Source organism: Dysidea avara, chromosome 3, assembly GCF_963678975.1.
Source record: "Dysidea avara chromosome 3, odDysAvar1.4, whole genome shotgun sequence".
NCBI classification, from domain to species: Eukaryota; Metazoa; Porifera; class Demospongiae; order Dictyoceratida; family Dysideidae; genus Dysidea; species Dysidea avara.
In genome coordinates this window covers 268071-281852 of record NC_089274.1, presented here as the reverse complement: position 1 = coordinate 281852, position 13782 = coordinate 268071, and the positions used below count along the sequence as shown (strand labels likewise).

Sequence of the window (13782 nt, the reverse complement as noted above, 5' to 3'; positions counted from 1 at the left end):
GAAAGGAGTCATAAGGATTTCTGTCAAAGCCTTCTACTGGCTTTTATATAGCTACAAGTACACAGAAAAAATTGGAGTTTTCAACTAGAGTAGGGACCATAGCACATTGATATAAAAACAAGCGAGAGTAGTGCATGATATTAAATCACAGTAAAACAATAAGAAGTGTTATATCCCTACTGTGCATTTCCATTATGGTATCTTGAGTACAGTAGGGATATAACACTTCTTATTGTTTTACTGTGATTTAATATCATGCACTACTCCAGCTTGTTTCAGTACTTTTTATTGATGTCCTATGGTCCCTACTCTAGTTGAAAATTCCAAATTTTTCTGTGTACTTGTTTGTTAACTTTTTTTTGTAAATAATTATGACTGGTGAACGCACACATACCGCATCTGAAATGGCGCAGCGCGCCCCAATTATCTTCTGAAAAGTGAAGTATCCATTCCGCTTCGTTGTCAGCTATGTTCAACCCGTTACGCAGCATTTCGAATCAAGAACTGTTCGAAAAGCACCTCTGCTATCAAAATAGTCACTATGACAGATACGGACGATTTCTGTTACGAAGGGAAGCCATCACGTGCTATCACCAAATTGACACTTTTTGCTGTCAGCAAAGGTGAATGGGACACAAAGGAGGACACTGGTAAGTCCATGGAGAATGCATTGTACGTACTGCGGTATGCCAAAAGGCACATGTCGGGCCAAAGCAACGTCGGAACAGTGAAGAAATCAAGCCCATAGCTTTAGCATTATCGAGTTACGCTTGTCTGAAGGCATCAGTTATTTAATCAGTCAGTCAGTCACTAGAAAATTCTGTTAAGTAGTTTTTTTAAAATTCCGTAGCAACTTGTTGAAAGCGTTTCAGGTCGATCTGAAAGCTTGTTTGGGCTTAGTTTTACCTAACCAATACTGCTATCATCATCAGGGGAATTGAGGCTGTTTTTTGGATGATATTATTTCGTTGGCCACACCTACTCCTTTGTGGTTCCTACTATACAGCACTATTGTACTGAATGATACTGTTGTACTGTATGATACTATCATACTGTATGATGCGGGTAAACTTCACTTTTGTTGCCATAGTTTAGAATTTATAGTGGCTCTATCCCTAGTACAGTGTATGAACATAAGAGATATCTTGTTCAATTTACTGTAGCTTAAACTGGTTGTACAGGAATATCACATGCCTTTGTGGTCACAAACTTGATTCCATCGTGTCTGGCCTCCCTCCTAGCCCAATGCTCCAGTGTCTGGACGTTATTTTACACACTGCTCAAGTGTCCAACACAATGGCTGACTGCTCTATTAGAGTAACTTAATCTACACTGAAAATTTGGCGAATCATGTAAAATCACTGTTGGCAAAATAAAATTTGGTGAAAGTTAGCAAGGCATACGTACGTGCCTGTTTAACTGTATGCACAGTATGAACACAAGTGGACGTCTACATTATCATGGCCATGTCCTTCTGGAGCAATGGATATGGCGACACTCGCATTTTATCTTATCATGTGTACCAAACTATTTGGCCAAACCCATATATGGGAGGTGAACTTATTTGTGAGGTAGGTAGGCAGTGGTTACTAGCTGGCTGTTATACATGCCACATGAAATATCATTTGACAGTATCACTGGTAGCTGACTACTAAGGGAACTATCCCATCTTCTGGTCACTGAGTTGAGTCAAATAACAAGGACACTACTTTATCCCCAGACAATAGAATAGATTCCCCTGCGGACACAATTGCAGAACTGCTGCATTGTCAGCTTAGAGGCTAAGCTATTAGAGTTGACTTGGAATGACTCACCATTGGAAATAGAATAATAAATGGACAGGAACTAATTGACATTGCTGGCTCAGCAACTACTAAAGGTGCAGTTTCCAACATTGAAGAGTCTGCAGTCATCGTTATACCAAGAGAAAGAACAGTTAACAATGAAGCACTATTGTGCAAAACCCTCGGGAAATTCATATGGATGTACTATCTCCATATCCGTAGTGCCAAGTGACAACATGCGGATCGGCTTTGCTGCTTTGTCCTGTTCTGGTCTATAGCAGGGCCACGATTATCACCTCAATTAGCACACAAACCAGGTACTGTATAAATATGTAATTTGTATCTAATGAACAACTTACGGTAGCTTTGGCTCCAATTTACATAAAACAATAGCAGCAGCAGCAAATACCATAGCAACACGTGGACCATAGTCACTTAGTCTATTGTGCTACAACATGTGGACCTTAGTCCTGGCCTCTTATTATGCACTCTATTTTTTGCCATAATATAGGGTTACCAATCATGTGATCCATGAAGGCTTGTTAATTTAAATAGCCACGCTTATAGTGGATTCCTTGGATTTATCCAAGGAATCCACTATAAGCCTGAAATGTTGTGGAATGCTCAAGATTGCTGGACAAGCTAACGATAATTAAGATATCATGGAAATCTTAAGACTTCAAAATCTCGTCCATGGTTTTGTCAAGTTTGTCAATCCCTTGTCTGAATCAGTGGAGTATCACTAGATGTAATACACTACTATGGTTAAAAAGAATTTATTGCTATCACTTTTGCACATTGAGAGTTCATCAAGAAGTGAGGAAGGCCAAGACTAACTAAATATCACCATAACTTTTGAATAAAGTGCTTGCGAAACAATCCACACATTTCATTTGTTAAACTCATCAAGAGAAACTTAATGACACTTTGTGTTTATCCTATGAATGGAATACCCAGCAGATAAAGTGGTAGCAGAATTCGCACAAGACAACTACAATAACCCTCGACGTCCTGAGGCCTCGACGTCCTGAGGCCTCGACGTCCTGAGGGTTACTAAACTTCACATTACTAACTAATATCCATTTGGTTCCACATGGGGTACTTTGAGATAATAAGTCACTCTCTAGAGTTCCTTGGATACATATACATGAAATTGACAAAGAGAAAACATCCTGACTGCCTGACAGATTCCTGTAAGCGTTCGAGCGTTAATCGGATGGCTGCAGGTTCAAGGCTGCTTAGGTCCAGTCATGGATTTTTTCTCCTTTCTCCGCCTTTTCAAACGCACTTTCTGTAACAACTTTAAACAAGCAGAAAGCCTTAATAAAAATAATAAAAAAATCTCTCATCATTACTAGATTGTTGCAGGACTTGTATAAGTTTATGATTTGCTTTATGTGATAAAGTAGCACAAAGGTTGTCATTACAAACTATTTCAGTCCTTGGTCACCTGATACAACACTATCTTGTCAGCTAGACAATGTTACATGACCTATCCTCATGTGACCTATCTTCATGTGCTGTTTGTCACTCCATACAATATTAATTTATTATAATGACTGTTCTGATAGCAGCAGATCTTGTATTTGTTGATTTGGAGTAATATTCTCTGTACATTGTTCCGCTGTTAAATGTTTCTGCTGTTAAATGTTTCCATCATGCTTATAAGGGTAATGCTACATACTGCTACGAATGCCCATAAATGTGTCATAGTGTGTTGGTCAATATATGTGACCAGATCTGCGCAGATCTGCGAAAACCTGACATAATGGATTTTCAGTATAAGCCATTGATTGCAATGGGTAAAATATTTGCATGTAATCAAAAAATAAAATCGTAAACTTTTTAAACGCTTTGTTCTTTGTGAAGAAAGGGTCCAATGATAAAAGCCTGGATATCATCTTATTTGCCTACTCAAGAGGTGTTCACAAATCTTTGTTTCGTTGCAGTAGACTAAAGCATATGTAAGTTATGGGCATTTGTTTACGACACATCAAAACGATTGTACGTGATCAATTTTTCTTCACTGATTTCGTCTCTGTATGTAGTGAAGAATGGTAATAGAAGAAACAACTTACCCAGTAATGGACTCCCCTATTCATGGCAAACACAATGGTGCAAGTTACAACTCTGTATTGCATTGTGTTTGTCGTTTTTGTAAGCACATGTAATTTATTTCCTAATACTTGCTGTACAAATCGATCTTTCTGTTGCTGCTACTTTGTAGGGCTGTAACTCCAGAAGTTGTTGGCATACAAGGCTGAAACGTGGCCAGAGCATACACTTGGCTAAGTAGATTATAAATATTCAATAATAAATATTTTTTTAATGCACCATTATGTTGGGTTTTCACATATCTGGTCACATATTGTGCTAGATAATTGTTAGACACCAAGACCAAAGGAACTAAGTGATTTAGTAACCCTGATGGTCCTAGGCTGTAGCGTCCCGATCACAGCGAGGGTGCTACTGAGAGGTTACTAAATTACTTAGTTCCCGTTGGTTGCACTGTCTAACTTATAAATTTAGACTATGGTTTAAAGCACGTACCTTTATAGTCAGAGCATGAGTGTGGGGTGAAAGAGCAATGCAGAACAGCAGAACGGAAGTCCTTACAGTGCCCACAAATTTTAATTATTCGACCAGTAACCAGAGTAACAGCTAGAGCTACAGTAGATACGCCGCTTAGTCTACCATTTGTCCAGAATTATTTGCAGAACACAGAGAAGAAGAGTATTACAGTATGTGTGCCTTTCGTGTTATAATTATTTATCATGTACAAAATTTTTTGAGGACGGTTGACTAAGTGAGCATGTCAGGTGACTAAGTGATTTAGTAAACTTGTAAATGAGCCGTACCATATTGTCTAATATAATAGTGGGCGAAGGGATATGTCCTGTTCTGATAAGTTGTTTTTATATCTCCATAGGGACGAACAAGGCTCAATTCTCCGTCACACAGTTCAAAGAATGCTGATGTTGGCATTTATATTAAATCCATTGTACCTGGAGGCCTTGCTGCCATGGTAACTCGTGGTGTTGAGTGTAGTTGTGAAATCATGACTTGTTATAGGATGGAAGAGTTCAGCAAGGTGATCAGGTACTGTGTATTAATGGTCATAACTTGCTGGGGAAGTCTAACTCAGAAGCCATGGAAGTTCTAAAGAATGCTCTATCCCAATTAGTGCCCGGCACAAGTACCATACAGTTGGTAAGTTATCAAATAGTCTACTATGATTATCATCATGTGATCTGACTTCAGGTAATCAGTCGTAAGACAGCAACTGCCCCTCCAACCAAATTCTCAGCCACACCCACTGTTAGTGATGAAAATAGTCAATCACATGAAGTTGGCATTGATGTTGGCAATGCTGCCATAACAACACCTAACTCTCAAGGATCCCAAAGCAGTGCTGGGATTGTCATAGAAACCTCTGAACACTTGTCGTCACGTAAACGTAATGAAAGTGAACCTCCTACCAAGTATGGAGAGACTTATCTCCCCCCTGGGGGATCCCCTTATCAACACCACAGACTTCCTCACAGTAACTTATTAGAGAGACACAAACCTCCTGTACAAAGGTCATCATCAGAAAGGTAATATGATCACTTGTGATTGTTTATTTGTGATCATGCGATCTTTTGTAGCCGATATGAGTCCTACCATCATAACCAGTGAGTTGCCATGGTAATGATGATATATTTGTGTTACTATGACAACAGACCTGACTTCACTAGTCACAATTCATCCAGCAGTGGTGGATCTGGTCTTGTTAGTCCTACTGGGGTAACCTTGTCATTAAGTGGTCACCATGAGTCGTCACAATCAGCAGGTGAAGTGTGTTATATGGCTTCCTCCTTTAATTAGTGTTTGCTACAGGTCATAGATCAGTCAATCGTCATGGTAACCATGATGTGTTTACCAGTAGTACACCAATCCATATGTCTGGCAAGTCTCATGTGAGCTAGCTCATGTGATCCTGCTGATGTCATGTGATCCCATTGCAGGTGGATTACCCATCCTACTCATTACCTCGTCCGGGAAAGTCATCCAGCAAGAAAGTGTGTAGCCCTACATGAGTGTTTGTGTGTTACAATCCATTTGATGACCTTCGCCAATGTGTTAGCAGTGGTTGTAGTTCTATCCAATCAAAGCAATTGGCTTATATATTATATGACATTTGTCGTTTTTGTTTGGAGAAAATGTCACTTCTGACAGTTGGTGAAGGTGACCTAATGGTTGTCCACAAGCCAACTTGGTGATATTGTGTTCTAGCCACACCCCTTTTGCAGGTGATGAGCCCCACTTCATCTCAGCTGGACTCTGCAGGATCTGACACAGAATTAGCTGGGCCATATTTTAGGAGAGATGCTCCGGGCAGAATCTCAATTAAGAAAGGTCAGCAGCTATCCCTAGTACACCCTGTACAAACATTATAATCAACAGTTTGTAGTGTATTTCAGTATCTAATTGTCCCCAGTATAGCTTGCACTATGCTAAGTTCACCTTTGATCGTATTAATACCTGTATTGGTGACAATATGGGATATTCATATGTTGACTACAGAATTAACAATTCTAATAGTTGGTTGTAAGTACAGACATCATAATGTCAATTAATGGTATGCATAATATGCTTTGATCTTTGGAAGATAATGAGGTCTTTTAAGAGACCTGTCCTTATAATTGATGGTATTGTGATGTTAGGGTAATCCTGGTTACAGCATCAAATGACAGTGAGGTTTAGTGCGTGGAAGGTACCGTAATGTCGACCAAGATTGAGGCCAAAAGGGTAAGACACTAACACATTCACACTACTAACTACTCAACTAACGTGAGCCAAAATACAAAAACCCACAGTACAATATAACAATGTCGTGATACTTGAGTCAGTCTACAATAGAGTTAGTTAATCACTGTCTATGGCATTCTCCGAGGGAGGGGTTTCACCTACTCCTGTCCTCTCCTGGCCGCTTCATGAACTGGTCTCCTCATGGGTACATGTGGTCCCTCATGGGTACATGATGATCCTTGCTCTGTTTCTCTGGCTTCTGCATGGTGGGTGGTTCAGCTGTCACTTCAGCTGCTGTTCTCACCTCTAGCAAGAGTATATAATAGAAACCAAGGGTATTAAATGGTGTATTAGCCCTTAATTAATGACTGCATAAAATGACACTGATATTTCAGTAATTGTTCGTTTACGTGAAATGGTAATTTGAAATGTGTATGTGGCAATGGGTCTTTGTTTGCCAGTTTTCCGTGTTATTCAACCAAGTATTCAACAGTTATTGTACAAGGAAAGTGTAGTAAGGACCCAAGATAACTCCAGCTCACTAAAACAATGGTTTCACAAATGAGCGTGTTGCCATGCCTTCAGGGATTTGCTTGGCAGTGCCAGAACTCCATTTCCCCTTAACGCTATCATGTTTTCACTTGGTTTAGTGGCTGAATTGGGCTAAATACAGCAACCCTTAATGGCAATATAAGTGAACAATTACTGAAATATCCTTGTTATTTCATGCAATCGTTAATCATGGGGTAATACACCCATTCGGTACTCATGGTTACTATTATATACTCTTGCCTCTAGGGGTATAGGTGTGCAATAACACGATTTGTTCTCACTGTGGCTGTAGGAATATTCGCAGGACAAATCAAACCATCTGCCCCTCTGTTCACTGATTTAATAACCGCGAGTTTACAGTTTACTCTCGCTGAGTTATCATGGACTAGCACAGCATCACCTATGCCCACTTCCTGTTACCAGTTATTCTGTGGCCTTCCCTCAAGCACTCATGTCTCCATCTACTCCAGAAGTGTTTGATGACGATGGCATGTGCTCTTGCTCTACGCTACCTAACTTCATCCTCCACTGCAGTGTGTGGCAGAATGGTGATCCTCCCACCATGAAGTAGATAAGATGGTGTGATCGGTTCTGGGTCATTAATGTTTGATGATGAGTAAGTGAGACGACAATCATTCAGAAGTGCTCGATGACTATAGTTTGTAGACTCTCCATGGTGGCGTGGGTTCTACTCAGGGTCTTCTTTAAGATGAGGCCTATTAATTGCTCCCAGAAGCCACCGAACCAGGGAGCACGCTTCAGTATAAATTGCCACTGAATACCTCTGTGAGCAAGGGCTTCTGTCAGTTCAGGAGATGAGAATAGATGTCCGCTGCCGCCCGATCCATTGTCAGACAGTAGGAACTTAGACACAGATCGTCAGCCAGCAAACCTTCGAAATGCTAGTAAGAAACATTCTACACTGAGGTCAGTCACTATCTCTAGATGAATTGCACGTGAGACAGTACAAGTGAATAGGCAAAGGTAAACTTAACTGCCTCACAAGTTGTTAACAATTACCACCTGATTGTAAGTTAGTTATTTCATTTGGGAAACATAGTGTGTTGGACATTATGTAGCCATTTTAGATTAGCTGCAGAATACCATGTGGTTTGATCTCGGAAATGATGATTTCTTGTACCACTGCAAGTTCCTCGTCTGTAGCACGGATTGTGATGGTGAGGGAAGCCATGTAGGGCCATGTTTCCACTGTTGTTGAACAGTTCAGAACATCAAATGTTACACCTCTTGTGAATAGGTCAGCAGGATTGTCAGCTCATGGGCAGTATCTTGAAATAGAAAGTATCTCCTTACGCAGTGGCTGACAAAGAGTTTCAAAGTCTTCTTACTGTAAATCCACGAAAAAAACAATTTGGGTGTCGGACCGCAGACAAACAGAGAAGGTGGCATTAAGTGATGTCAAGATATATGAGCAGTTATTAGTTCAAGCTTTGGTAGCGAATGTTACTTTATGGGTGCTGCTCTGGCCCTCGACATTACAAGGAATGAGTTCAACCCAAACTGGAAGTATGTGGCCACACCATATGTGACCAGATTTTACAAAACCGATCCAAATCGCACATCAGGCAAAATCAAACTAACACCACCAGTGGATAGCTACACTACCGTACTACTAGTTTTGACCCTCAGTACTACTCAAACTACTCGAGGCTGGTTTTAACAGACGTCTTTTCTGGGTGGTGTGGAGTGCTCAAATGGCGGTTTCAGACCTTGTGAAGGACCTGGCTTGGCAGGAATCAGTGGTTTACTGGTGGACAGCCTTATAATGTTGGCCAGACGTTTTCTATGTTGATTTTGCTACATATCAGCCACTAAGGAGCCAGCACAGCCCTGTAATCTCGTGTCTGAACTCCAATCGTGGTCTGCCTCCATTTTGAAGTCTATCTCTTGCCCTCCCCGCCACCCTCCACCCCTTTGTGAGCACTCGTGATACTACTTCACTCGTCCAACTGCTCAGATTTTCTATCTTATTTGACGGAAAACTCTACAAGTACTGGAAGTGGCCTGAAAGGTAACAGATTGATGCATCTTTTGTGTAAATTTCACACGCGTGCTTGTTATCCTTAGAGAGTTATGCTGGATTCAATTCTTTAAAACCGTCTATCTCGAAACTTCTAATGTGCGATTTGGATCGTTTTTCCAAAATCCAGTCACATATACTCTTGGGCTGGCATCTGCAAAGACATGGAGTGTTGCATTCACACATTGACGAGGGAATGAAATTTCTGTGGCATGAAGTATGTTGTGAGCAATAGTGTTCCAATTCTTGCAAAGCTCCACACTTCCCATTCGTAACGTTGTTGCCAAAGTTGTTGTACAAGTAACTTGACAGAGATGGTCACTGGAGAGATAAGATCCAATGGGTCAAAGATGCTTGAGGCACAATTCAGTATTTCACATTTTGTCCTTGCAGAAGTAAAGTTAGTGGAATCTGGTTTGGGTGAAGGGTACAGGAGATCAGTCTGAACGTCCTACACAAGACCTAGTCTAGCGGTGCTACCCTTTTATGCCACTCGCTTTTTGATAAGTTGACAATATCAGTGGTGGTATCACCACAATATCAATGGTGGTATCACCACAATATCAATAGTGATATCAGCACAATACCAATAGTGATATCAGTACGTTATAGAGAAGTGTTGGTAAAGTCAAGCTGTTAGTAGTGTGTTATTCCTATTAGACACTTGTAAGAAGGTAGCACTCCAATATATCCTGTACTCTGATCTTCATCCTTGATAAAAATAAAAGACAAAAGTCAAGCAAGACATTTGCAGTCAGTCAAAGACGAACTTTATTTGTAAAGTGTATACCACAATTAATACTTGCATATTTAAAACATACCATAACTTCACAATAATATACCGTATAACAGGTTAATTTCAAAGGGGAAATTTTTGAAGAGCAGCTGCTAAAATAAATTTTGAAAGTATAACTTTCGAATGCTCTATCGTCATGCTTAGCGCCACTAAAATTATTTTTGTAAGTGCACGTTAAATTAAGTGAAGACGGTGACCACGCATATTGGTACAATCAAAATTGAGACATTCATTAAGTATTATTGTATTGGGACTGGTCCACTATAGGAAAGGTGGTTTTGCCAATGGGAAACGAGTAATCTTCACCGTCAATTTGCTGTCGGCATGGCTGTTGCAGCATCAACAAAAGCAAAGGTGTTGGCCTGCTAGGTACGGAAAGAGATATCATGTATTCGTTCTGTATTTCTTCTGCCTGGGATGACAAGGTGTGGAGTTCTGTTTAACAGTAGACAGAATTCACAGTGGACCTGGCACAAGGCAGCTTTATATTCGAAGAGTTAAATTTTGTAGAAGCCGTGTTCTTCGAATAATTCAAAGATTAAATTCATTCAAAAATAACCCGTTATCCGGTATTTGGTCAAGAGTCAAGCAAGTCAAGTCAAGGGTTATTGTTTGGGTTTAACCACTTTGACCAGATTAGTACAAGGTATATTGGAGTGCTACCCTGTTAATAGCCACATAGTTGTTGTGAATATGGCAATATCATTACAGGCAAGCAAGCACCCCAGAGAGATTTCTCACAATTCAGTTTCCGTAATTCGGAGCCAAAAGTTGAAGGAGATGATAGCAGCAGTATTGGTGGGTGTGACTGCTGATTACGTTACGTAGTGTGACATCATCATTACTATAGCAACAGAGCTAATTCGTACAGGATCAGCTGAAAGTATACTAACCAGTCGTAGTCCTATACAATGTGAGTTGTGATTATGTGATCACCCAGCCACTCCCCTTCTCTCTGCAGACAATGTCAAAGTGGGACCAAAACTTGGTCTAGCAAAGTCGAGCAGTTTGGAGAGTCTGCAGACTATCTTAGCTGCTCAGAGAATGAGCGAGGATGAATTGGTGATGAGGTAATCATTGCATCATTGAGCATCACATGATCTTATTCCCTCAGGGGTAGAGAAACAAGATCCAGTTTCCGTAAGGCAGTGGACAAGACATATGATAGCAAACGAGATGATTTGATATCTGATGAAACTGATCATGGTAGTATAAATAAGCTTTATTCAAAATGATGTCACACTGATTTTATATTTGGGGAGACTCTTACATTGTTACCAATGGTGATCATGTTGAGATTCAATCATACATCGCTATGGTGGCTAGCAAACAAGATATTAAGGTGAAACAACCGTGCTTGAAAAAATTCTAACCCAGCATTAGAGGCATATGTAATATATTAACCATGGCTATGAGGTGTATTGCACTTATATACATCCCAAAGTCAGAGGAAGTTTTCTGTTAATAAACCCCGAGGTGAAGCTGAGGGATTTATCAACAGTAAACTTCTAATGACTGAGGTCTATATAAGTGCAATACACCAAAGTGAGCCATGGGGTTCATACCATGTGTCTACGCTATACAATGTACTAGCAACCAATACTTTGTACTAGCAACCAATACTTTGTACTAGCAACCAATACTTTGTACTAGCAACCAATACTTTATACTAGCAACCAATACTTTGTACTAGCAACCAATACTTTGTACTAGCAACCAATACTTTCACAAACTAACATAATTAAACAATTTACACTTAATTCACCATAGTTTGGCACACTGGTAGTCTTCCTCTCACAAGTTAGCTTGTTCAAAATGGTAGTGACTATCGATTGTGAGATTTAGTAATCTCCATATATTACCAGAACCTGTCCGTTCATATCAACAGGAGCAATGTTACCCGCTTCCACCCATCACTGAAGTTGTGAGGTATGTCTATAAATGAATCCAGTGATTGAATTTTTACTGGTTAGGGCGAGTGATCACCCACTACGGCAAAGGCTGTTAACCTGAGCTGACTTTGGCGATTGATCGTACTGGCACCCACTATGGGCTATTAGCCTGCTAATAGATAGTGTCACATGCCTCAAACCACCGGTGAGTGTATCCTGTTCCTAGATATATACTTACCTGTGGTTTGGGCTATATGCCAAAATACACATATAATCATGTGCAATGTCAAATATGCTGTCAGGTGTATATTGTAGCAGTTATGAGAAATGTGACAAAAATAATTATGTGCATGACTCCTGAAAGCACACTAGTGCTTGAGGTCATATCCCGAGTAGTGTTATAACTGGTATATTCTAAACCATGAAAAGACTATAGATAGAAACACTACCTGCATGAGATCAAAATCAATAGAAATCATGGATCAGAGTCTTTAGTGATGCCACGCCCATCTGCTTGCCATTATTGAATTTACACTTGGATATGTTACGAGTCCCCCAAATAGATTGCAATCCATGACATCATTTGGGATAAGACTTAATTGTTGATCACTTTATTTACTGCACACCAAAACAGAAATTGGACCCTTTGATCGCTCATTAATGAGTTACACCAAGAACCCTAAAAATAAAGTGAAACGAAAAGGATTTCTCAAAAGCTTGTTTAGGTAGGTGTGGTGGTTGGCATGGTAACATGTTGTAATGTGTATAATAGAAAGGGCAAGAACAAAAGATTATCATCTCTGGATCACCATGGAGACATCATGCTGCCTAGTGACACTAATCAAATGGAATTTGACCCAACACCTCCAGCTAGGGTAGAACTACGCCCCCATCTCCATGGTAACAGTAGCAAGATGTACCAACGTTACAGCATGTCGGTATTAGACAATATGGAATTTGAAGATGATGACATTACAGCAACTATAGCTGATGTGTAAATAGTCTCACATATTGCATCATATTATTACATCATATTATGTCATAATTAATTATGATGTGATAATTGTTTACATAATCATGGTTTTGGGCTTCTCTGGATTTGACCAATTCCTACACAAACAACTTTTGACATGACCGATAAGCAACATGACCGATAAGCAAACTGCTAAACACATAATTTCCAACATGTTGGATCATAGTTTAGATACCATGTCATTTTGTTTTGAGCACATAACAATACACATTTTGTTCGTTACTATATAAGGTTAAATTTTTGATGGGTGCTACTTCCCCACTGTCCTGATCATGAAGTGATAAGTCATCAAATGTATTGTCCTTTGTGTTTCACAATATTATCATGATCTACTTTATAACACAAAGAATTTTGCATCTCCATGTAGTCACAACCTTTTAGCTGTGTATTAAAGACCAACAAAATGTGTTCAGGTCACTAAGTGATCAATCTTGCCTCCACTACTCTGTAAGGAAGTCCATTCCAGTCTTTAATAATTCTTTGAGAATAAAATTGTTGTCTCACTAGAACTTGTAGCTGTACAACTTTGTGTATTACATCAACAACTTCTATAGACTATTATTTTATTGAACACAGCTTGTCCCTTCAATGCTAGCTATGCATTCACCTAGTAATATTAATAGCTGTAAAATGGTGTCATCAGCAAAAAGTAAACAAGCTAGGATTTAACAGAACACTGCAATTATTATGGTAAAGAAAGATAATATGACCTAAAACCAAATAGTTAATTCATAATATTATTACTATTTATACCTAATTATGCACACTTGTTAAAAACAATTCTTGGAACTCCAGACAATACATCAGTCCAATCCATTTTACTGACACTTTCTGTTTCCTTTCTTTGATCATGAGAAACCATTGTATCATGTTATTAGTAGTTACCTGTTATC

At 39.5% G+C, this 13782-nt stretch overlaps 1 protein-coding gene across 1 annotated transcript in view; it reads left to right on the top strand.

Annotated features, from left to right (window-relative positions):
* Positions 1–12932, top strand: part of LOC136248646 (partitioning defective 3 homolog) — a 40338-nt gene extending 27406 nt beyond the window's left edge. Inside the window, exons 14-27 of the mRNA XM_066040411.1 lie at positions 4714–4809; positions 4857–4994; positions 5046–5380; positions 5432–5458; positions 5507–5616; positions 5664–5743; positions 5792–5845; positions 6077–6182; positions 10676–10762; positions 10815–10877; positions 10926–11034; positions 11079–11170; positions 12491–12581; positions 12629–12932. Coding sequence (XP_065896483.1) covers positions 4714–4809; positions 4857–4994; positions 5046–5380; positions 5432–5458; positions 5507–5616; positions 5664–5743; positions 5792–5845; positions 6077–6182; positions 10676–10762; positions 10815–10877; positions 10926–11034; positions 11079–11170; positions 12491–12581; positions 12629–12854 — 1614 coding nt within the window. The 3' untranslated portion in view covers positions 12855–12932. The remainder of the gene's footprint in view (positions 1–4713; positions 4810–4856; positions 4995–5045; positions 5381–5431; positions 5459–5506; positions 5617–5663; positions 5744–5791; positions 5846–6076; positions 6183–10675; positions 10763–10814; positions 10878–10925; positions 11035–11078; positions 11171–12490; positions 12582–12628) is intronic.
* Positions 12933–13782: the final 850 nt, after the last annotated feature.